The sequence below is a fragment of the Trachinotus anak genome, unplaced genomic scaffold (genome assembly GCF_046630095.1).
Source record: "Trachinotus anak isolate AG129_WGS33_773 ecotype Australia unplaced genomic scaffold, CSIRO_AGI_Tana_v1 ptg000025l, whole genome shotgun sequence".
Lineage (NCBI taxonomy): Eukaryota > Metazoa > Chordata > Actinopteri > Carangiformes > Carangidae > Trachinotus > Trachinotus anak.
The window spans coordinates 7,311,292-7,337,120 of record NW_027273876.1 but is presented as its reverse complement, the minus strand read 5'-3'; the positions used below and the strand labels follow the sequence as shown (position 1 = coordinate 7,337,120).

The following is a 25,829-nucleotide window of genomic DNA, read 5'->3' as shown; positions in this document are numbered from 1 at the left end:
TCCGAGCTGCCATCACTTTGACGCACAAAAAGATTATAGGGGCATATGTAAACGGACATGGGCACATGGCCTATTCAAACACTATGGCTCTGCTCAGTTTCTCATCAGTGTGTGCACTCTGCAGCGCACCTCATGGCCCTCCACCTCAGAATGACAATCAGGCATGTCCACACACAGGCTGGGTTCCTGAAAGCTTTTTCTCCCACACAGGACAAAATGAAAGTGTAGCATTCCAGGTACAATATGCTCCCAGCATGAAGGTAAAATCACAGCAGCATATATTGTTGCCTCACACCATTTGAAATAGGAGCTATAGGTTGCAGCCTAGCGTCAGGATGCTCAGAAGTGACTTGGTTCAAATACAAATGAAAATGAAAGAACACTGAGGAGTATTTACCTGCATACTGATTTCACTGGAGCTCAACATTCAGCTAAAGGATGTTACAAAGAGCTGATCTTTTGCTCTTTTTAAGAGCCACAGGGTGTTTGGAGGAAGATGATAAGGCACAGAGTGTAGCTGACAGTAAAACAGGACTTTCTGTTTGTGTGCTAGGACAGATAGTCCCAACCAATAAATCTCAACTTTATGGCAGTTATTCCAGCTCACTTCTCTTATTCTGTTATGTAGTTTAGAGAGAATACAACTTTTTCAACTCAGATTTTACACCATCACATTTTAAGGTAAATTTAATAAAAGAGATCCAAACACATATAAAATACATATAATTAGATAACAATATAAAATACATAGCTTGAGTATAAAGAATTCAGTTACATTTTATATCACACTGTAAAACCATCTCCTACCACTGGATAGACAGAGCCACTTAAACCTTAAAGGAATACACACAGTAAATAATGTTCTTTAAGCAGCATCCATGGTCTGTAATTGTCTTATTCTAATTCCTAGTATTTGCTGATTTTAGAAAGAAGAAAACCATTATAAACCATGGTTGCTGTTATTAATGTGCTCCTACCAAATACACCCACACATGCATATGCGCTGACATGAAATAAGGTTTACAAAACACAGTCAGTAGTAATCATCTGTCTTCTCCAAGACACCAGCGTAAATTTAGATGGATGAAACAGCTAGACTATGAAAGAACTCCAACTTAAAGGCTAATGAGTAAAATAACAATTAGGAGTAATGAAAAGAGCATCTGCCTTCCTGCCTATTATTCCAAAAATAAATATACACACGTCTCACTTTTGATTTATGAGCAGCTCCATCATGTTTTTGAGCTGCACGTTCACTTTGGATCAAAACACACAAATCTAAATCCACATTGGCAGGCCCCAGTCCATCATGAGACAAAGACAGAGACAGAGGCTCCATTCAAATCGGCACTGTCCATTAACGGGGCATTTCCAGTGAGAAGGGGTCACATTCCTCCATCTTACAGCTAATAGCTGGCAGTGAATAATAGCTGAGCCCATTTCAAGCTTCTGTCTGCTTACTGGTTGTATAATGAGGACAGCTGAAAACCGTCCTGGATGGAACTGTGGAGCATAATGAATTATTTTGTCTTATATCACTGCTTCACATCACATGAGATCATGTGAAAGTGGCTGCGTGAGGACATCAGTGCGCTGTCGTGCAGCGAGAGGTTACTCTGCATCCCATTACATGAAGTATTCTGGAGAGAAAGGCAATTTGCAATCAAGTGAAAACATGATAACACTGATAAACAAAAATGCATTACTGGTTAAGATCTTCCATCAAAAGGGTATTGGTCAGGGTGATATCTGATAACAAGCAAAAGCAGAGTGCTGAGACATGATTTCATACATTCATTTTGGTCATTTTCATTTGTTATTGCATACCACAAGAGGGGCAGGGAGAACTGAGTCACGGAGGTAAGCATCTGGTTTTTTTTCCAATAGAAAAAGCTATGTCAACATTTCAAAGAAGTATCTCCAGAATATTCAAAGACTCTTCTGACTGTCTGGATTTTAAAAATTCTCTCCACGAATCACACTCCAGCTGTGGCAGGGCAGGGGAGCGCCCTCTGTCCCAGTTGACCTGGGGCATCCTTAATGGACTTTTTATTTTCTAAACCAAACAACTGGAGGTTGGCTTTATTTTGCATAGCTCTTTGAGGCAAATCAAGTGTGTGCACAGTCTCAGAATTGTCCATTTATGCTCCGAAATACCAGAACCCAGCATAAATGTTTTTTTCTCATTGGTCAGATACGGGTCTGCTTACTGCTAAGGATCTCTATATTAACAACTGTTTTGCATCTTTTGTTCAACTTCAGGCTTAATTGGACCTCTCTGCTGGTCGCTTTTCTCAGTTTCTGTAAATTAGATTGGACTTCAATATAATGCTCAAATACAACCTCCATGACCTTGTGACGAGAATCCCTACCTCCAAACATTTAATGTCACAGTTTGTTGGCCTTGTTTTCTCTGACAGCCCAGTCTCTCCGCATTAAAGAGGCAAGGATTAAGGATACTGGTGAGGAGATTTTGGATAAATTATGGGCAAAAGGCTTAGATGAGATCAAAACATGTATCAATGGTATAGACTTCAGCTTTTCAGTTTAAAGTCATCCACTGGCTGCAATTTTCTGTCTCATCTACCTGTGATAAGTATCAAATGTCAAGTGACAGGATGCTAGCTCATCTTTCCTGGTCATTCCCCAATCTCAAGAGTTTCTGGGATGACATCTTTCATTTGAACAGCACCATATATGGCAGACAACAAATCCCAGATGGTCTCTTTGTGATATGGGGTTGCTTCAACTATTCTTTGTCTCTTTGCAACAAATCCTCTGGCTTGGTTTTGTCATTGCAAAAAGGCTCATCCTGAGAAAGTGGAAATCTATTTCCCTTCCTTGCTTTGAAAAGTGACTAAGCAACATGATTTCCTATCTACACCTTGAGAAGCCTCAGTATAATCTATCCAATGCCCACCCTAACTTTCTTTAGATTCGGGGACCCTTTATTAAACATGTTAGGAAGAAGAAGTGTGAACCTGGGAACTAATCATATCAGACTGTATTGTACTGTATTGCGCTCTGATTTCAGCTTTCTGCCCTTCATCTTGGGCCTTCCTCAACCTGACTTGGTCTTGGTTCCATGGATTCTGTTTCTGACCCTCAATCCACTTGTGGACTATAAAAAAAAAGAAAAACTTCATGTTTAAAATATATTTGAAAAAAAACTCTCTTTGCATAAAACAACTATTTTAAACCCCTTCAACCCATTAAAAAGTTTTATCATCATGTATTTATCTATTTAAATGAGCAAGGAGATTTTTGTTGGATTAGGACATATGGTAGAGTTGTTACAAGGACAGTTTAAAAGTCTTTTTTATTGTGTCTCTAACAGAACATTTTTTTTGGATAGAAGAATCTTTGGGGATTGTGAAAAAAAACCTTCAAAACATCAGTATCTGATGTTTGACAGCCGTCTAGGTTTTTGAAAGATGGGCATGTTCTTATATTTCAGAAAAGCAGATGTTAACTCTGTAACACAAATGCAATCGTACATGAGAGAAACAAACACAGGCTGAGGTGAGGTAAGGCTTGAGTTATATCACGACCTACACTGATATCTGAACTCATATTCAGCACAGGCAAAGGGCAGAGTTCACTTCCTCAGTCTGTTATGCAATGCTACAGGCTTGGCCATGTCATCATCTTCATCTGCTGCCAGTCATTCAGTTGTTGCTCCTTTGCAGAAGCTGATCCAACAGCTTCTGCAACAAGAAAACAAAAACACTCTGATTACTAAAACAATTAGGACAGAAGGATGGGTGCAGATCACCAGTCTGGTCCACACAAAAGCCCTGTGAACCTTTTCCAATCCAGGCAAACACACAAACGCACACACGCTCTTCAAGTCTCAGATGTGAAACACAGTCCTGTACGAAAAACAAAGGTGAAGCCCGGTGCCTGCCATCCTCTCACCCACCCACACTCCAGCTCCTCTCTCAGGACCTGCTGGATCCTCTGGCAGGGCCCATCTTCCCGCTGTTATCTGCCACAGCAGCAGTGTGGGTGGAGCAGCTGCGTGTGGGCACCCACTCCGTCTGCAGCTCGGCTGAATGGTGGCACTGACACTGTAGTTGTCTCTGCCACTGAAGGGCCTTTTGTTCCTTGAGGGACACGGGCCTCATACTCTCAGCACAATGAGACTGTTCACAGTTTTTCTCCATAATGAGAGACAGGGCGTGGGGCGCAGAGTGAATGTGAGGCACTACAATTACGCTGGCAAGAAAATATATATATATGTTCTTTGGAGGATGATAATTATTGACCAGAGAATGAAAAAAAAAAAAAAACCCCACACCCACTTCTCTCAATGAGCTGCCTCTAAGTGTGTTTTTTAAGGTCAGCCTTTCTCATTAAACAGAGAGAAGTGCATGAAAATGGCAAAAGTTTGGCAGCAACGACCTCTAGTGGAAGAATATACTCATTGGTCTAACAGCAATAATGTCTTTTTCCATACGTACAATCAATCAAACATAACCTCTGTGGTAATAGAGTAATATGTGATTTGGGGCGACCCGAAAGCTGAGTGGTTAGGGTGCACACCACATGGGCACAAATGCTCTGAGCAGGCAACTGCATGTTATTCCCCCTCTCTCTGTCCCCTCATTTCCTGTCACTCTATACTGTCCTAACAAATAAAGGCACAAAAACGCCCCAAAAATATATATATTAAAAAAAAAAAAAGATTTATGTGATTATGAATATGATGTTGAATATAAAGTGGAGAAACAATCATTGGATACTTAATAAAAGGGTGATTTCCTGTTTCAAAGCAGATGAAAGCCAGAGAATAAACATGAAGCTCTGCTTGATATTATTTACTGCTAATTTTTAGGGAGCCCACGAGGCTGGCAACAACAGAAGAAAATTCTCAAACACACCATGCATCCATCCAGCCCCAGGTTTGTGTATAAATGTCCTTTAAGTTCAACCTCATGTGTCCTACTCACTGCCGGTCTTTTCAATTCACTATAACAGAGTCAGCCGGCAATTTGAAGCCATTATTATTTTTCAACGGCTCCACTGCTGTGAAGAGAGGAAAAGCTGCATTATTACTAAAGCCCTTTAGTGCTGGCCATTATTGCAAAATGTTTCACCCTTTGCAAGGTTTAATTGAGCTTGTAGGAGAAAGGTGTGTTATTACTTGCTCAATTGCCTGTGGGTCATACACACAATTAATGTTCTGTTCAGTGTCTCAGGCAAATACTTCTGAACTCTGTGGTGAGTTGTTTTGGTTTATCCCTTATTTTTTATGTGCTTTGTGATTCAGTGCATCATTTCTCCATACAAATTTATTCATACCAACGTTCGGGAAATCACATTTGGCAGGAATGATGTTTAAATTTTAAGAGATAACCACTGGAGCATAAGGACCAGTCGACACTAATATGATGTACACTAGAATACACTGTATATTCAGCATCAGCTTGCTCCTGCTCTTCATCGAAACAGTTTGGTATTTAATCAGTGAAATGGAAATATGTCTTTTGTATTATTCTGTACATAAATTCAGCCAGACATATCTGGCATATTTGAAAACTTTGGGTTCTGCACAAGACTTATGAAGAATATGATGTGAGTTTGGGGTTCACTTATATTTGCTTTGAAAGACAGACGTATAGGAAGTACCTTTTTGAAAAGTTCAACTCGCTGTCTGTTGCTCAAGCACACCTCCTTGTTCTTCTCTTCATCCGTTATCCTCTTCACCTCTGCAAGTGTGCTGTAACAAAATTATCATTTTGTATTTTGTGTGTTTTATGATCATTGGTAAAGTTTGCTATTAAAAAAAATAATAGCAAAAAATAACAGTAACTATTTATCTTTCATCTAAAAACATCATTTCCAACCAAGAATTCAGTCAACTTCAATCAGTTATTTTATCAGCCACTTTTATCTTTATTGTAATAGAGAGACAGGAAAGTTAGTGATGAGAGGGGATGACATGCAGCGAAGGGCCTGACTCAGATTCGAATCCAGGCCACTGTGGTGAGGACCCAGCCTAAATGGTGCACGCACTACCAGGTGAGCCACCGGGGGGCCCCCATCTACAACCTTTTTAGAAATATAGATACACGTGTATCATAGATTTATCCATATTTCTCAAAAAGGTTGTAAACATATATATAAATGTACATTACATTATTATGTATTATTATTATTATATATACTGTGTCTCTGTGGTAAGCACTGCCGCCTCACAGTGAGAAGGTTCTGAGTTTGAACCCTCCCTGTGTCTGTGTGGGTTCCCTCTGGATACTCCAACTTCCTCCCACAATCCAAAGACATGCACATTAGGTTTACTGGCGATTCTAAATTGCTCGTATGTGTGAATGTGATCATGACTGATTATTTGTCTCTGTATGTCAGTCCTGTGACAGACAGGTGACCTGTCCAGGATGTACCCAGTGTCAGCTGGGATTGGCTCCAGCGCCCCTGTGACCCTATAAGGATAAACAGTATAACTTAATGGATATATGATAGATAAATGCAAGTACTTTTGGGTGGTGGGATACAGTCGATGACTTTCCACGCACCACTTCTTACTGTAAATCAACAATACACAACACTATAGTCTGTATAAATCCACAGTCAAATATATCTTCCTAATCAATAGTTGGATCTGCCAGGAAGGGAAGCAAACAAGTGAGGCATGGAGGAAGGAAAAAATATAATTATCGAGCAAAAGTCTTGGCAGAGAAACGAGAGCAGCATATTTTGTAAGCAGATGTCATCAACACAGGCTCTGCCTTCACATGCGAAAGTGATGCAAGAGATAAGGATGAATCGGCCCAGAAAGAAGAAGCATCTGACAGCGTGCCAAGGTGGAGAAGGAGATGGAACTCACCGCTTGGATCTGAGCATCTCTTTCCCAGTAATGACTCTATCTCTGGGTTTGAAAAGGTTATCTGGACACACGAGCACATTCACACACAGACACAAACCACAGAAACACACACACACATAAACAATGCTGATTGAGTCGTAGGCTTCAAAGCGTGGCAGCATATCACTCTAGCTTTTTCTGGCGTTTGAAGAGACTGAAGGCTTCCTCTCTCACAGACAAGACAAGGATCATATCACAATCTCCAAAAAGAGTAGATTAGATTATTTTAAATATGGGCATGAATTCCACCTTGCACCTATCAGCATTATGCATAAACCGTGAGGTCATTTATACAAGTTAACGGTGCCACAGATTTCTAAACACTGAGGAAATCCTTAGTGAAATTATGTGATTTTTTTAAAAACTCTGACCTAGTCTCAATCTGTCACTTTCCCAGCTGTCACTGACCCACTGATGCATCTTCCTGTTACAGCCAGTAGAGGGCAGAGAGAGCTACAAAATCCCTGTCACGAATCTTTACATTCTTCATTGTCTGCTGTGAAGCTTGGCACTCTGAGCGGAAATCTCATCAGAGTGAACACTGCATTGAGAGCGTAATGACATCTGAAGGTCACTGATGTATTTCCACTGATTTCCAGTGCTGGCAATCATCCTGAAAGCTTGTTATTCAATAGAGGAGCACTTGCATATATATGCAATAAAGCCATTTGTTTCATATCTTATTCCGAGTGCCTTTTATTGCATTTAGTTTCAGCTTAACCCAGCGTGCCAGTTCCTTCTTTCTCTTCATCATGAATTCCTCCTGAATCTTTTCTTTACATTTTCTTCATGTTATTGTACTTATTTGTTTAGCTCTATGCAATTTATCTAAAGCGATTCCTGTGTTTAATAGTAGTGCAGAACCATTACGTGGTGTTTGCCTGTTATGGAGTTGTGACCCTGTCTAAATCTACTGATAAATCAGTATTTTTTGGGTTCAGTAGAGAATTTCAGTGGAGTTAGGACCAATTCAAGCAGAACAATATGGAAATGTGTGGCATAATTGGGCAAAATGTTTCCTATCAGCAGTTGAATCCAAAAATATTGATATAAGCCTTGAAAAACAACACATATTGGCTGACAGCTATGATCCTGTGCTCTTTATTCTGCATCTGAGTGTGGCAAATAGCCACTGCAGCTGCACAGGCACAGTGTGGTGGATGAGTGGATGAGACAGGTGAGTGGGTGGGTCCAGATACAGTACCATTCACAGAGGTGGTGCGGGCGCTGTGGGGTCTCCTCTGTCTGAGGGCGGCACGTGACTTTGGGTCTGCCGAACCTGCCAGCTGCCTCCTCTCCTGTGCCTTCCGCTCCAGCTCTTGCAGTCTGCCTTGGGAGCGACTGATGAAGTCAGGTCTGGACCTCTGCAGCGCTTCCTGACAGAAACAGAAACGCACTGATCTTCCTTAACAAAACATGTAAGTCCAGCCCCTCACCTCCAACTCCCTCTACCCCAGGATATAGCCCTGGGGTAGAGGGGGGCACTCTAAATAGAGTATAAATGTGTCATTCCCTTTCACTGGCATTGTAGTGTTTTTCAGTGATTGCCAACCTGGGGGTCAATATCCCCAAAGACAGCTAAGATAAACCCGAGAAGGCAGATGATAAACAACATAAGAATTACATCTAATCTAATATGTATCTATTTGCTTAACATTCCTATTTGGATAATTAAACCCCCAACCTTTTGTTTCATTGTTTTATTAGCTGAAAAAATTGCTTCTGCACTCACCTGTAGAGAAACCGTTTCAGGTGACCTTTCAGGGTCGAGACTCAGCATAACAAATGCAGCGTGCGGCAGGTTGCGGCGCTGGACTGGGCTCTGATCAGGATGTGGCTTCGCACACGTCTCTGTCACCACCAAGGCAGAGAAAATCAAATTGTTTGCGTTTCATTTATACCTGGCTTGGTCTCACATGCCTGACTGCAAAAGCCCGGTTGCTCAACAGCCCTCTGGGCCTGCCGTGACATATTACTTCTCAGTATGAATCAAACAGGCGCAGTATGTAAGAGGCCAGGAATTTCACTGTATCAGTATTGATTCAATCAAAGATGTAGCTCTGGAAACAAAGTGTTGAGCTTGCAACATTTTCAGGTAATTGTAGCAAAGATCGATGTTTTATATAAGGTGAGAAATTATGATTATGTATGAGGGGAAGGGAGAAGTAATAATACCAGTGTTTCCCTGAGGTGGTGCAGTGGAGTCCTTCTCAGAATTGCTCTTTGGTGTTTTCTTCTTACTAAGTTGTCTTTGGAGTTTGATATTTGCTATGATCGCGGCTGCATTGAGTGCAAGCACTTCCTCTGGAGACTGATGTGAGTGGGGATCTGAAAAGCAGGAGGGATTTGATGCAACTGAGGAGTAAGTAAAACAGTGAAACTGGCTGTTACTGACCCACCATTCGGCTACTGTGAACCACCGGCTGATTTTTAACACTATTTCATAATGTCCTGCCTCATTTGGAGGCTGTCTGTATCAAACATTGAATTTAAATTACGCTGCCCTAGGCCTCAGTAATTAATTGATGACACTCTTAATGAATGTGATTAAAGAATAATTAATAATTTCACAGAGAGAAAAGACATTGTGAATGAAAGAAACACACCGGCTCAGCAGAAAACTCCCTCGTCAGATTAATAATTCACCTGAACATTCAGCATTCCCAAACAGTCACTGTAGACGGCTGTTTTAACTACTCTACATAATCAGGCAGCGTCTCTGTCACTTGTGAGGACATCATATGATCATACATCAATTCAGAGCTGTGGACTCGAAACTGAGACTTCATTCAGTCTTAAGTCAGAAAAATAAGGATTTGAGACTTGACCACCACCAGACCGGACTTTAGACTTAAAGCAAAAACCTCTAATCTTTAATTTTTAAAATCCTGCAGCAATAAAAGATAAATAAGACACCAACAGCAAGGACTTCCATGGCCCCACGTCTTACATGTTTGAATATTTAACTAAAACACTAAAAGAACTTTTTCTCAGTTAAGTAAAAAGCAAAAACCATTAACATGGAAAACAAAATGTTCAAATTTCACTGCTCAACACCCAGAGACCTGAAAACCCTTAACCTTAATCTACAGTTTACTTAAGAAAACATGTGACGTGATTTGGACTTGTCCTGAACTTGCATCCAAACACTTTAAAACAGCTCTGCATTTATTCCCTGGAGGGGATTTTTGTCCCCACAACATAATCACCACCAAGAAACACACACAAATCTAACAGCTGCATTGCAGGATCTGGATGTTAAAATTGATTCTAACACATCCCTAATACTTTATTTTCACCATGTTTAGCAGCTTGTGATTCCTCTGCCTCCCCTGTGCTGCAAGTGAAAAGGGGGGACCAGAATAGATTATGCATGCAAAGAGATGCGTGGGAAAATGAAAGAAGGTGAAAATGAGAAAGTGTCGGAAGGTGCCGATGGGGGTCTCCGCGTCTCGGCTGTGTTTTTTGACATCAGCGCAGATATCCGGCAGGAGTGTCAATTGCACTCAGGGCCGGCAGATAAAGGAATCACCTCAATACAATCTAATAAGACATCAAAGGCGAAAGACAATATCAAACCCGGGAGTTCAGCTCCAGAATGGATGCTGAAGTGTGTAATAACTTCAAGCTAGAACACACAAATGGCACAAAGGAAGTGTATATTTAGACACTGCCATCCTTTGAAAAGTGGAGATCAGAGACAAAGGCAGGGCTGTGTGCTGACAAGGAGGCTGTCAGAGTGGGACAGTGAAACCTACCTGGGGCCTTGATGAGAGTTAGACAGGGGGCTGCATCCTCTGGTGGAGGAAAGATTTCTTTTTTGCTTCTGTTTGGCTTACGGGTGTCTGCCACTAGCTGACCTCCTTTTTTCACTGCTGTTCCAGGGCTGATGAAACTACTGTCGGAGTTCACAGGGTTGATATTGGTCTCTTGTGGAAGCCCAAAGCTCCATTTCCTGGCAGCTGGTTGTGTCACATTCTCCTTGCTTGGCTCAGTATGTCCAAACACATTGCCATAGCAGCTCAGTGGTCTGCGCGGCCTCTCCGATCTCTGTCCAACAGCTCTCAGAGAAACCTCTGAGGGCGCCGGTGCTGCTATGGCAGGGGTGTTGCTCACAAAAAGGCTCAGTGTGGATCTGTGTAGAGTTCCACCATTTTTCTCTGGATCTGAAGTGGATGTATTTGGTGCTGCAACAGGGCTTGGCCTCTTTGTGAAATCAAATTGGTGATATGAAGGTGCTGCAATGTGTTGTGAATGGTTTCCCTGGCTCCATGCGTTGCTGTCCCCGTACGCTCCCTCCGTGTAGCTGTGTCTGTACTCTGGGTGCCTCGTCCCAGACCCTACCTTGGATGGACTGTAGGTCTCCCTGTGCTCTGTCACTTTGATGATAGTAGCCTTTCTTCTGTGGACCACTGTGTCCAAACCACGGCTAGCTGGTGGTGCACCTGCACTTTTTGTGCTTGGGACATGGCCGGACATCACCCTTTGCTCCGTCACTTTGACTATAGTGGCCTTCCTCTGCACGGTGACATGCCTGGAGTTTGCGTCCATGGGCTGGTGGGTTTGAGGCGGAGACGTGGACTCACTGGACTGGGAAGAGGTGTAGGTGTCAGAGCCAGGCAAACTGGCTGATCTGCTCACTTTCCTGGAGGAGATGGTGATGGAGGAGAAACCAGCTTTGTTCTGAGGGATGAGTGTAGTTACGGCAGACCTTGTCTGTATGTGTGCTGGCTGTGAGCTACTGTTTGTTCTCAGCAGTTGGGCTGTTGCCCTTATCGGCTGAACACTGCCTGTCCTACGCAAAGGAGTATGGGACTTGTACGTCTCTGTGCTGTTTGATCCTTGCAGAAGAGAGCGTGGTCTGCAGGGCTCAGTGGAAGTTGTTCGATGCAGAGGAGTATGCTTGAGGGGATCTACGCTGGTTGTTTTCATCAGAGGGGACTTCCTGTTGGGGTCTGAGTTGGTCCCTGGGGGGAGCTCAATGGACTGACTGCATCCAGGGAAAGCCGACACCCTGACATTATTCCATCCTCTCTCCAGAGCTTGCCAGTTTACATGTCTGTCCTCTTCATTAGCAGGAAAGCTTTGTTTTTCTGGCACCTACAGCATGTGAATAAAAGAGATTTTATGTGATAACAATTTCTGACTATGCACGGAAACTCCATCCCACCATGCTGTTGTCTCATGCTAAATGGCTTGTCATTAATCAACACAATAAAACAGATGTATATTCATCTTGCCAATTTGAGCTGCTGCTTTGAAGTGGCAAATACAGAAAACAGAGCCTCATTTAATATAACCTGAGATATCGACAAAATGACACCTCACCAACGCTACATTTCAGCAGCAGGTCAGCTGTCTTTCTTCAGGGCTTTGCTGTTTGTTCTTTAGTCAGATGACTCTCCCCATGGTTGACACAGTGAATGCCCCAGTAGCAATGGAAGTAGCAGCAGGCAAAGCCAGCACACAGCGTGACTTATCCCTCACAGAATAACAATGAGACTCTATCCCCAATAGAAAGTGAGAGGCAAAAAAGCAAAGATTCTGATCCTTGGGCTAGAGGATTCTGATGGTGTTTATGGAGCATGGAGAAACACTGATGTGTCCCTGCTGTAATCGCCAACAGGTTTACGATGTGACCCCAGAGATACCTCATTTATCAATGTTCCACAAACCATGCCAGCAATCATTTCTATCCAAAGTGTGGGATCTAGCTATTTGTGAATGTTTTCTGTTTTGCGTTTCATCACAGCACTGGCCAAGCTTTTGCAGAACACCTCTGGTCTAAGAGGAGAGCTGTTAACATAATACTATTCACCAAAAACAGAAAAAATATATTCATATTTATTTATTTTATAGATACATACTGAAGTTCCTGACTTCTTTCTCAAATTTTGATCACACATATGCACAAATCCACAGATTGATTCACTAAACATCACAAAATTTTTTTTTCAGTTACACAAATTTTAGTTCACTATTGAAACAGGCAACACATCTTGTTTGTGATCTGCACACAATGGCAAATTTTCAGCTGCTTTAGGCACACGCTGCATTAGGCAGGGGACATATTTTTAAAGAGCACATAGGCATAGGTTTTGAGTTGATCAAATAATTTCTTTTTTTTACTTCAGTGACTGTTTGTTATTCCAGTAGGACACTATTTTTACTGTAAGTTTCAACCCACGAGTTCCATAGTGTATCTTCTAGTTTGTCTCCTTAAAGGGGCTACTTGTTTTCTCTTCCGCCGAACGTGGTTTCTTGCCGGGAGCGGGTGGTGGTGCCAAGAGCTTTGGCCATTGTTGCGTTATCAAGACAAGAAGTTATAATACGACCTCTGAGCAGCATTATTTTGTCAGGGCTGATCGGAGGCTACAGTGACTCGCTATCGGAGAGTGATTAGCTGGTTAGCCTGCTAACTTCAGTAGAAGAAAAGATGTGATAGAGACCAGAGTTAATGTTGGTGCTGCTTCCCACCACAGGACCCAGCTCTTAGTAAGTAAAGAAATGAAGTTTGATGCTGAACTCACAGCATTTCTTCACAGCTGTTATTGCTAATCCTGGCTACGTAGCAATAGCCAAATAGCTCCTTTAATTTAAATCTTGCAATGTGAAGTTTTTCATCTTTGATCCCTTGGACTAATTTATTCTTATAAATCACTATCATTTCCTTCAGATTTTTAAAGGATTGCTTGTAACATAGGTGATTATCAGGTGTGTGGGAGTCCAGGTGTCCAGGAGGCAAACAAAATGAAACTAAATAATCACTGTTGATAAATGAGGCTCTTGGCTTCTCCAGCATTGTGAGTCTCCTACAAAGCCAACACTGAGACACTAAATCTATCATGGTTAAAGTGAAGGCACAGGCCTAAGCATCAGAAAGCATAGTATAAGCATAACACTGTTATTTGGAGACATTATTTCACCTCAGTATCCAGACATGCATTCTGCACACTCACACGGATCCACACATATCCATTATAATATTCTACTATTGTTGTGTTATCTCTTTGCTATCTCTGTTAGCTCCACCTGAGCTCAATGTCAAAAGCAATCATACCAGAAGTGTAATGAGTTACCTCTTTAAAACTAGGAGAGCCTTGGTCAGCTGTCTGCCACGTCTTCACGCCTAAAGCACTCGAACTGGTGTGACGTCCCTCCACCTCTCCATCTATGTATCAAGGCAAAACAAATGATCCAGTGTCACATTCCTCACAAGACACGTTTTCTCTCTCTCTCTCTCTCTTTCTGACACACACACACACACACACACACACATATATACAAGACAGTCATCCCTCTGACTGTATGACAATGTTGACACTGTCAATAGTTGACGTTGGCACAGTAAAGTGAATCTAGGAGCCACTTCTCTGCCTTCTCAGGGGACACAGCAACTTGACTGGTCTGCCTTTCAGCCCTGACTGATACTCTTTTTGCCATCACGACTGCCTGCCTGGCTGCATTTCCACCTGCTGCTGTTACCATGGCGACGGGCTCTCACTTTGGGATAACCCTTCAATGCTGTGCGGATAATCCATGGTGTTTTTCATTCTAAGGGAGAAAACAAGAGACGGGGCGAAAATTGCACCACTCTGCAAATGTGATTACAGCTGAAAAACAAGAGAGAAATGTGTCTTTAGAGGTGTATTTAGAGGACTCCTGACACATTTTTCCACCTGCTGTCATCTCTATATGCCTCGTCTGAACTGACTTGTGGGCCCCCTGAAAGACCTTCTCTCATTACCTCCACTGGCTGAGCTCACAGTCATCTTTTTTTTCCCCCTGAATCAACAGCTGACCTTAATCCCAGAGGCAAATAAAGAAGCAAGGCCATATGGCAAATACCCTCTCAAGTCCCCACCCTCCCAATTTATTCCTCATCCTCATGAGTTTTATCTAAATAGTAAGTATGAGCAGAGTGAAAATTGGCCCGCCTGTCCAAACATGAAGGCCCTTGGAGCACAAGATCCAATTTTATTATCATTTGCTCATTAACATCAGGCCATTTTAAGTTTGTTAAATGTGACTTTTGTGGAGGGAGAGGGCATTAAGTGTCTGCAATGAAAACTCAAGTTTGATTAAAACTTCTTTCGCAGGGGTTGTCAGCAACAACCAGAAAGAGAGAAAAAAGAAAGAAAAAGAATGAGAAAGCGCGGGGATAATTTGCTAGCTGGGGTGTAACTGAGTCAATTCTTGTTGGAATAATTGTGGTTGGGACTTCTGATAGTTTCATTTGGTTTCAGACGGGGAAATGTGGATGAAAATGTACTGACAGCTGAGCAAAAGCAAGCAGCATCAAAACAAGACATATTTGGAAGCAGTGCTGCATAGAGATTTTTGTTTCTTGTTGATCATTTTTCGTCAGCTCGTTGCAGGGATTTCAGCCGTGGCCAATTTGTGTACATGCACCTGCATAGTGTTATCATTCATGGTGAAGTAACTGGAAATATGAATATGTATGGTCCATTTGAGTGACTGGCAAGAGATTTATAATTGATCTAAGAGCATAACTGGAAATGTTGTGTGTCAAATGCAAAGCCAAAGTCATTTTTCCTTCAATTATTCTTTAATATGTGATGGTTAAAGAGTGACATCATGCTTACACAGTATATGGTTGTTTAGAATTGTTTTTAAAAAAATCATACTTATATTATAGACCATATGAAGGTGGTAAATAATAAAAATACCATTCTTAAGACGCCAACTCTTTCTATCAAAGTACCTAACTCCCATTGATGGATTCCTTTGATTTCTGCAAGCAGCCACATCCTTGCCAGGATAATCTATGTATAAACAAGGACAAGGTTGAAAGATCAAACCTCTGATCAAACCCAGAGAGTGTGAGGGCTGCAGTGTTCAAACATTAACAGGGCTAATTCTCCAATCACTCTGCATCTCTCCCAATCTTTCTGCCTCTCATTTCCCTCCCACCACCATCTCTTTGTGCCAGCTCTTCAGGCCTAATAGCGCCTATTTCCTTTACCTGCAATTCTGCCAGAATACCATGGCACAACCGTCAGAATCGTTTGTACTTGAAATTGACTTTGCTTTTGGGGGGTTGTTTAAAGTGATCATCCAGTCAGTCATTCTGGAGCGTCTGAAAGAGGACAGGGGCAACACTGCTGCAAGGAGCTGATTAGAGGCAGGTAAACTGTGTGGTAAGTCAGCCCTGAAATAAGCTCTTGTTCTCCCTCTAGCTCAACAGACCCCTGCAGTTACCTCGTGGCCAAATTTGTTCTAGCACTGATCAGGCACTAAACATCAATTGAAATGGGACCTTTGTCTGTTTCTGAGACTTTTTTTTTTTATTGTGCAAGAAAGTAACTTTTATGCTTTTAAATGTATTTTTATGTATTGCTTTAAGGTATAATGCTTATATAATGGTCACACTTGCACAAATTTGTGCATTTGTTGGAAGTATGAGGGTATTTTCTTACTATACTCAGCTGAAAACCCACCTGTTAAACAAGTGTAAAGTGACAGGCCAAACTGCGTGACAACATACCCTGTGCCTTGTGTGTGGCTTGATTCTTCTGAAATGTTGGAGTGATGGGTTGTTTCAGTTTCAGCTGTTAAAAAAAAAAAAGAAAAAATGGTTAGAAGACATGATTTCACCAAAAAAGTACCTTTGCATCAGTTTTACCTGACCTAAAAAAGTTCATTTATCCCATGGTAGAAAATTTAAATGATAGTTGGAGATTTTTCTTCACCTTCTTGCCCAGAGTTAGATAAGAAGATTGCTCCAACTCTCATGACTTTAAGGTAAGCTAACATTACTGCTAGCTTAGCTTCTCGCGAAGACCAAAAACGGGGTAAATAGCTAGCCTGGCTCTGTTCAAAGATAACAAACATACCAGCACCTCTAGAGCTCACAAATTAACACATTATAATTCGTTTTTTTTTTATTTGACTTACGAAAACCAAAGTATAAAAAAGACTGTGTTAGCTGTTTATGCTTGTTTCCTCTCCTTGTGGTAAGCTAAGCTAACCAGGAGCTCAAGAGATATCGGTCAGACATGAGTGGCATTCATCTTTTCTCAGTAAAGCAGTTTTTGTATTTTTGCAAAACTATGCTTTTCATTATAACCCCTCAGAACTATAGTAAGTAATCCTGACTTGACTTTTTTAAAGAGTCGTAAAGGAAGGGATGCACTGTGTACATGAGTTCAGTCAAATCTCTCGTAGGCCTACAGCAGAGCAACTTATTGATTCTGAAGTCATATTAACATTTCACTGGATAATACTCCCATTGAATTTTCTCTGTACATTGACTTGCATCCTCTCAGGGCACAAAGCTCAATCTCTGCCACCACAGCTCCAAATGAGTCGTAAATCTTTCGAGAATGTGTAGAGTTCCTGCAGAGTAAGCTGTTTCAAAGGATACCAGAGCCCTGCCTTCTCCCTGGGTAACAGAGACTTGACTACAAATGGCTCTCTGTGGCTTTGTGTGTGTTTTAGCCTGCCTTACCTAGCCCTATGCACCATCACCTCCATTACACAGCACTTTAATTTCAGACTTGCAGAGCTTACACTGTCTCACTAACAAGTAAGAATCAGAGTCACACAGCCTGAGAGGATGCCAGTGCCAAATCCAAAGTTAAATAAGTTCACAGTCTGTCAAAGGCATGCTTTAAAATTGTGATACCCTAAAGAACAGACACAAAAGTTGTTCTACAAGGTTTCTCTGAGAGGAAAATTCTCAGTGCTCCAAGAGAATCTTTCGTAGGACTTTAGACACCTGAAATTGCCATTTTTTCGACATAAAAAAGTAAAAAGTCTTCAAATCTGTCAAATCAATAGACTGAGGAACTACAGAAACTGTGGCGTCAGAGAATGCTCTGTTAAGAACCCTTTTGATATATGCTTAGGCTTTGTGAGGTATTGTGTGTTTTACCTGGCCAGCAGAGTGGTCCAAAAGCTGATTTTGGTTGCAAGCATCAGCCATCATCATCACTCTTCTTTGGACTGGCAGCCACCCAATTTTGACTGGAGCAAGATAACTGAGTTGAGCCTGCTCCTTCCTAGGGGCCTGTGTGATATGAGCTCTCTCCCAGCTTCCTTTGCGCTCTGAAGGAGAAAAAAGCCCAGTTTGGAGGGACTCCTGGCTGCCAAGCGAACTCTCACACAGGCTGGGACTCCCACATATTGATGAACCACTGCTGAAGGATGGAATCCCTTGATGTCTCCAGGTACGTCCTGTTTGCTCTTTGTTGAGGGCCGGCATGGATGTTGTACGGTCACTGAAAACTGGAACACGATCTTGAACTGGCACTCTGAGAAGGTCGTTTTGCATCCTCTGTAGGTGCTCCAGCCAGCTGTCCAGCTGGCCTCCTTCGATGGCACTCTGGGGCCGAGGTGCACGTCGGGGGTGAGAAGCACTGGGCATAAACTCCCCCTCAGACATTAAGCTCTCCCAGTAGGACTCATCTCCTGATCTCCTCCAGCCCGGAGCTCTTCGTAGGTGGGCAGCTGGCCTGCGGAGAGTCATCCCTCTGGATCTCAGGTAACCACGCACAGCTCTCGAGTTTCAGCTCACAATAAAAGCTCTTTACAGTGGAGGTATTAATGAGAATCCCTGGCTCAACAGGATGTCTTACAAAGAGGCACGCCAGAAATGCACTGCAAGGAATTAGCAGCCACAAGAATGCTTTAGGTCATCGTTGTTTCAGATCTGTTATGAGAAGGTATCAGAGTACAGTTATGAGTGAGAAATGTGTGCAAATTATTATTATTTCATTACACTACTCCACAGGGGTGCTGATACTATTACTTACCAGTTGCTGACAAACAATCCTTTTTCACTTGCTTCCAATGCTGCTCTGTCCTTAGCGTCTAAGAAGTAAACACTCTGTCTTGATATAAACTAGGTGCTGGTGGGTACTGTCTCCAGTTAGGCATGTAGCAATGTGAGGGATGCTTTGGCGAACAAAAGAGTTACTGAGCACAAGGGGCTGAACATCCAATACAGGGAGGGAGATGGGAAGAGACAGAGGGGCGAGCGGGCTATAGGAAAATAACAAACACTTGTTGATGGAATGCTTGATGTAACAGCATCTCCATTTATACAAAAGACATCATTAACATTAACCATTTTAAGAATTAAATGGTCTACTTTTGGATTTATACAAGTCAGACGTACCATGCAACTATGATCCTTACAGATGATAGAGCATCACTAATGAGCAGATTATCCATGTTATTCCATGACTCACTTGGTGCTTCAGAAGTTGTCTTTGTTGAATTCCCCCTGTCTCTGCTCTTCCCTGTGATCTCGTGGTTGGTGGCTGATTATGAGGCGTCGCTTTCCTCAAGCCTCTGTCCAAGCCATGTGACTTTAGCAAGGCTGTCTTAAAAATGGGCCAGTGTCCTCTTGGATAAGTAACTGTGACCCACATGATGTCCCACAATGCATGAGGGAAGGGTATTTACAAGACAGAAGAATTTACTTAAAGCTGGAGACAAGATTCTGCTTCAGATTTTATTTAAAGGCAGCTAAACACAGATCTACAAAGATAGATGTTCTTTCAAAAAAGAATGGGCAGTTGCTTTGATGTTTAATGAATTTCAGTGTTTCTCAGTGGATTAACAGTCCCCAGATGTCTTTCAAAGTAACTTCAGTCCCACTTGGTGAAATAACATTTTGTGAATGTCTCTCAAAGACAGAGATAAGACAGAGACATCTTAAATATCAATTGCTGTGACCTGCTTCACAACACCTTATCAAGCTGAGAAGCTACATGCAAAAGGAATATGCAATGACGTAAAGCAGTTTGCATCCTTTTGTCTCCTCTGCCTGAGAGATAACATGAAATCCAATCAAAAACTCAATTGAGTTGGGACAGATTCAACAAGGTTCAAAAGAGGTAGGCTCTTGTGTATGAGAATAAGTTTGAAAGGGGCGGCGCCCTCTGCTGGCAGTACTCCAACATGACAAGTGGAGGAAGTGAACGCAAAGGAGGGCAGGTCATGGGGTCATAACTTTGAGACCCTTCTCTAATTGTGGGGTAAAACACGTGATGCAACAATTGTGCAAAGAGGATGAATAAAGATGAGCAGATTCAGATGTGTGCACCAGGTGCGTCCATGTGATGTCTTTTATTTAGCACCTGCAGCTCTGAGAAACAATTCTTATGAGTTCATTACAGCACTGTTCAGAGTGACTGGCTATCTGCTATAGCTTCATCAGTACGCGGGGAGGAAGTGGACATGGACCACATGAACTCTTATTCTGTGGTGAATGAGACCCTCAGAAGAACAGTCTCACCAAGCTCCATGCCTTTTAGCATGTGGCAATACTATACAGTTAAAGAGATATATATATGTCTCTTTATCATATTAACTTTAAATATATTTATTCATTTACAGGTTTTTTTTATGATATTCAAAAAACTTTGATATTGAAATAAGTTGAAACTGTGTTTGTGTAATTATTTATTTATTTATCTCAATCTGTGAGAAGGACAAAAATTAGTTTTATCTTCCTAATATAGAAAATAAAAAGTAATCCAAAAATCCAAAATATACACTGCACTCAAAGCCCAACTTACTCTTTATCCATATGCAGACACCCATGTGCTGTATCTTCTTCATTTGTGTGTTTACCATTGTAGTTGAATTAGTATTTCTTTTATTTCACCGTTATCGTGACATTCATGTTAATCACATGTATTTGTTCTATATATAAAGAAGATATGTGTGTGTGTGTGTGTTTTGTGTATCTTTTTTGCAAGTATTCCCTAATTTCATTTAAAATCAAACCAGGCCTCTAGAAAAAATAAAGTGTATGAGGAAAAAAAGAGAGTATAAATTCTAGCCTACTCAATAATACTGCTGTACATTAGTTTAGAGTCAACTAAACACCGATTAAAAAAACTCTGCAGCTGAAAACGGCAGTGGACGCTCGGCTGTATGAACGCCTCCAGGGTGAAAAGGTTGTGGTCCCTTCCTCCCCCTTGCGGAGCGTCCTGTCACTGGTGGAAAATGGCTGCTCGGAGTAGCTCCCCAAAGCTCAGAGAAAAGTGAAGAAAAGTCCACATCAACAACAAGAGGTCGCATCTGGACCTTTTCTAACAGGCGAAGCGACAACTCGGGGAAGCCTCGACACTGAGAATGTCTCGCTGGGTGCCCACGAAAAAGGAAAAGTATGGTGTTGGTACGTAAGAAAACTTGCATGCTCCATCGTTAGCCCGTCCTAGCTCTCTGCTCTCAGATTGCACAAGTTTGGGAAGGATTGTTATGAGAAAGCGACCGGCTGTTTTGTTTCTCAAATTGCTGTATATGGGATTTTTGGGTTGACTTTGCCTATAGTGCGGGTATGCAAATCTCAAGGGCGGGCTGTTTGCCAGCCAGTTTGCATGAAATGTAAAACAAGGAATGTCTGTGTGTCTTTTGTGAGGAAGAGGACGGTGTGTGGATTGGGAATTGTTAGAGGCGCGCCTAGTTGTAGCGCTGTTTCCTGTGTTATGGGGCCTCCGCTACAAACTAACCAGCTACTAACAGGCTACGCATGCCTTGTAACTGTTCAGTTTGTTGGATGTTGCTGCTCCGTCTCTCACACATGGAAAGTCCTGGCTGTTGTTTTTTTTTTTATTTTTTATTGTCACTTCCTCAAATGCTTTGAAACCAGGCGGTCTCACCTGGGAACACTGTCCCGTTTTAGCCTCCACTCTTCCTTTAAGGGGGTTATTTAACTACACTGAACGGACACCCCCACAAAAAGTATCTGTAGCTGATGCTACAGGATTTGAATGAAAAACAAAAAACACCACACCAACAAACACTCACTGTAGAACTAACATTAACATTTGAATAATGTATTTAAGGCGTGTTTTAGCTACTTACTCTCAACTTGTAAGTCATTGAATACATTGTATATATTTTTTATACAATGCCTAAATACTTTCATTCAGCCAGTAATAAACCATTTAATTAAAAGCTTTGCATTAAACCACATTTATTTACATTTTGGCCCACAAACTGGGCTGTCATTGTTTGAATAAATTTCCATAGCTGTTTACACAGCAGATAAAACATCTGGAATCAAGATTGTTGTTTGAATATATCTTGTGGTATCATTTGACTAATTGATGGATTCTTTATAAAAAAAAAAAATTTGAAACCTCATAAACCACCCTGATGAAGGCAAGATATTCAGAAACATTAAAGCGTGGTATTTGAGAGAAGAGTTGCATGATGGGTTGTGTGAAATATGAGAGTGAAATAATATTGTAATGGATCTAATCCTGGTTTTTCTGGGGATCCCTTAGAACATCCCGGTTCTGTTCAGTCAGTAATGTGGTAAATTATAGGTTTTTCCAGAAGAATCTGGTTTCACAACAGTGGATTGTTATTTTTAATGTGTGTAATGCACTCTGTCACATGAATACTGATTCCCTTTTTAGCTGTGTCCATTAGAGGGGCTGAGGGCTCACAGCTGTATGAGGGATGCTGATGCTGACTGATGGACAAGTTCAGCGGGTTATACCAAAGCTTTGATTGTCATCTGCGGACTGCTGCTTCCAAATGAGCGCTGTTGTTTTCAATCCAATCCATGCAATATGAGCCTGTGGTGTGTCGTGTGCATGTGTGTGCGAAAAGTTCACTAGTGTGATGCTAATGATTGCCCCGATATTTTCTCAAAACAGCCACAAGATCTTGAAAGTCAAGGTTCCTCAGAAATCTTGGAGAAGATTCTCATGGGCCTCACTGAATGTAAGAGTGGATGAGTCATTAGTAGAAAGAGAGGCAGCTGCCACATCACTGCTGCAGTGGATTGGTGGGGTGCACAGCCATCGCACTTTTAATACTTCATGTGTTGACCAAGTAGCACTAATGAGCACTCTCTGAGACCTCTTATGCTGGCAGCGTTCACTGTGAACCTATTTTTATTTCAGCAAAACTTTTGGCTTACCAGGATTTACTCCTCTCATAATGGCCCCGTGGCTTTATTAGTGAATATAGGAAAACTGTCTCCTTTAGTCTTTTCACAGCAGTATTAACAATAAATGCTATTGTCTTCATACGTAGAGCATAGCAGTGATTTAAAAAAAACCAAAACAAAACATGCAGGCTGATTCACATCACAGCATTTGGATGATTGTGGAAACATAGGTAAGTGGGTAGCACAGTTCGTCTTCTGGTATTGTGACAAAGGTCTTGGTTTCAGAACCGTTACAGTTTGAATCAATACTGACTTAATTTTACTGTCTTTAATGCATTTAAAATCTTCCCACCTGAGGCAACAAACATTATTGTTTTTACATTGTTATTAAGGATATCTCTTACCCTGTGACATTAACTCAACCTCGTCCCCGAAACAAAATCCTCAGTCCCACTGGTATGTCCAGAATGCTGCCTGTCAGCCTGGATTCAACTCAGCTGATCCTTTAATTTGACAGAATACATTGACATTCATGTGGCAGTCACACACAAGTAGAACTATTGACAAACTTTAAATGGAAGTTGAGCTTTCGGGCTCATTCTCTCACCTCGTTCTTTGACCCATGCTCATATCAGTAAGAAGGAGTAAGACAATCCATTTGTCAAAGAAATGTTAAAATCATATCTCTCTTGACCTTGAGCTAATTTCATCACACAGTTCTTTTCTTGTCAGATACCAACCAGCCTGGCATAAATCAAAGGGATCGGGAGTTTGAAAGCCCGGTTATTCTTATGGCCTCTCACAAGTGACTTAACAAGGCCTCGGGGAAATGTTTTTTTAGCTGTCTCCTGGTTCTGTGATGAATTAACCAGAAATACTTTTTGATGCTAATTTCAAGTGTTGTCTCATTAATTCTGTTTCATCATCTGCTCCTTAAGAGGGACTTCACAGGGTTGTGGTTCTAGAAAGCAAACCAGGGAACTCTAAGCAACAGGACTATTTACGAGATCCACATATTGCTGTTGAGACTTCAGTGTAAATTGCCCATGAGAGCATGTGCTGTCATGAGAAATGTTTTCCATCCCTCGAGGATCCTCTCTTTGTAATTTAGCTTGAAGTAATCTACCATGCTAACCCAAGAAAATGCTATGATTGTTCAAAATACATTTGGACAACATTTACTTGTTTTCCCAGCTTGCAGCTGCAGGTTTGGGCAGAAAGGAAACGTTACTTCCTAGGTCAGATCACAGACTGGCAGCTTATCTAAGAGGACAATTGAACACACACATACACACACTCGCTGAGCTCTAAACTTTAGCTCTTCTGTGGCTCTGAAATCATATTTTTAAACTGGTGTGTAGCAGACTGCGGGCCATCAGGACTGACAACCCTAGACAGTTCTCATTTGGAACAGGTTAGCGGTGAGTGACACATTGGGAGCAGAAAATAGAGACGCAGCCACTTCGTCTCTCAACTGAGGCCATAAGTAATTTGTGAAGCCCCCGCCCTGCACCCAAGAAAACCATCTCCCACCCACAAGTGCAGTAAGCTAACAAATATGGTTGCAATTAAAACACAGTCTTGGTTACTACATAAATTCTGACCATGTGTTTTAAATTCCCTCCCTCGTATTTCACCCTTTTCTTACAGCCGTGAAGCTATTTGGTGTGAAATATGGGATGGTGAAAATTGGAGTCATCCCTTTTTTTTTTTTTTTATCAGTTTATGTCTTGGTTTTATATGTTGGGAGTTGTTTTCATTGCATCTCATTCAGAAAATGGCTTGTCTCATGTCTGTGTGAGGCACGGTAACTATGAAAAGGGAAAAGTATGGCTCTTGTCGTCACTGCGCTCGCTGCCAGATGCTGCTGCTATTAATTCTGACATGACAAAGCGTTCAACAATATTTACGACACGGTTGAGTTTTAGAACAAGGCACCCGATTTCTCTCTGCCTACGTTAAAGTTTGTCCAAAAAAAAAAAAAAAACCAAAACAGCTGAGCTGACAAAATTTGGAGACGGAGAGCTTTTACTAGAGTGAAATAAAGCAGCTGATTAATAGGAAGGAGTCGGGAGAAGAAAGGAGATGCTGTGGAGACAAGCCTCCTTCCTCTTTTCAAGTGGGTAACAAACATCTTCATCTGTGTTTGGTCTCTAGCCAGGCGCTATTTATGATCAACCCAGCACTGTCCTTTTACTCATAAACAAACCATACACACAGGAACTGAGGTGATCATATTAAAAGACACACGTTTTTGTCTAGTGCGTCCTTCTGTCTAGTGGTGACCAGTACGTGTGTGGTTATGTAGAGAGTGAGCGCTTTTATTAAGCGCTGACTGTGAGAAGTGTGCAACTCTCTCCGGAGCCATCACCTCAAGCTGGAGTGCTAAGCTAATACCATTATTTTGGATTTTATGAGTTTGTACGTCGTGGTGTTGGATTATTTGTTTTTGGTCTGGGTGCTGTGTACACCCTCAACCTGGGACTTCATCATGCTCAAGTTTTTGTTCCCTCCCATTTAATTCAGCTGTGCTGCATTTATCAAGCTGCCCTGCATATCTGTAAATAAAACATATTCCTCTTTCTGTCAGCCAACTGCGCATTAACGCTCCAAAACTTAATTTGTGACAGTTTGTTCACATGCACTGACATGTCAGGTGCCAGTTACATCACTATTTGAGCAAGCTGTGAGCTAAACTCTCTGATTTATACCTAATTTGGATATTGCAAAACTTCCTGCCATGGGTGTCTTTTAGTATTTCATATGATACAATATCAAATATCAAAGTTATTTTTACACAAACAATATTTAGAGACTCAAATGCATTGATCAGTGACTCTTCATTGTCTTATTTATGAGACGCTGTCACTTATTCTTGGCTAAAGTTTGGCCATCCTCCTCCTTGTCTCTCTTTGGAGGTCAGAATGACTTTGCTATTATTCATTCTGAAAGGGAATTATATATTAACTATGGGCTGCGCTGCTTGGTGAGGCAATTCTAATAGTACAGCTCCCAGTGGCTTGCTGTGAGATGGTGGCTAAGACAAATGACAGCTGGCCT

At 41.6% G+C, this 25,829-nt stretch overlaps 2 protein-coding genes across 5 annotated transcripts in view; one reads left to right on the top strand and one right to left on the bottom strand.

Annotated features, from left to right (window-relative positions):
* Positions 1 to 706: 706 nt before the first annotated feature.
* cunh10orf90 (chromosome unknown C10orf90 homolog) lies at positions 707 to 20,686 on the bottom strand. Of its 3 annotated transcripts, XM_071463035.1 has the most exons (11): positions 18,664 to 20,686; positions 17,784 to 18,560; positions 16,395 to 16,458; positions 13,966 to 14,057; positions 10,645 to 11,986; positions 9,062 to 9,214; positions 8,619 to 8,737; positions 8,091 to 8,262; positions 6,848 to 6,908; positions 5,632 to 5,722; positions 707 to 3,707 (listed from the first exon to the last, which is right to left on the bottom strand). In XM_071463035.1, the coding sequence occupies exons 2-11, from the start codon at positions 18,375 to 18,377 to the stop codon at positions 3,669 to 3,671; spliced, it is 2,727 nt and encodes a 908-aa protein (XP_071319136.1). In that variant the 5' UTR covers positions 18,378 to 18,560; positions 18,664 to 20,686; the 3' UTR covers positions 707 to 3,668. The 3 variants fall into 3 exon arrangements, with proteins under 3 accessions (XP_071319136.1, XP_071319134.1, XP_071319135.1); XM_071463033.1 differs by lacking the exons at positions 707 to 3,707; positions 5,632 to 5,722 and adding an exon at positions 5,733 to 6,443; XM_071463034.1 differs by lacking the exons at positions 707 to 3,707; positions 5,632 to 5,722; positions 18,664 to 20,686 and adding an exon at positions 5,733 to 6,443 and having other exon boundaries at positions 17,784 to 18,657.
* Positions 20,687 to 20,845: 159 nt separating this feature from the next.
* The window catches only part of dock1 (dedicator of cytokinesis 1), a 176,465-nt gene continuing 171,481 nt past the window's right edge, over positions 20,846 to 25,829 (top strand). The window contains exon 1 of one of the 2 annotated variants that reach the window (XM_071463032.1): positions 20,846 to 21,041. In XM_071463032.1, coding sequence (XP_071319133.1) covers positions 20,999 to 21,041 — 43 coding nt within the window. In that variant the 5' untranslated portion in view covers positions 20,846 to 20,998. The remainder of the gene's footprint in view (positions 21,042 to 25,829) is intronic. The other variant, XM_071463031.1, reaches the window with a different exon arrangement.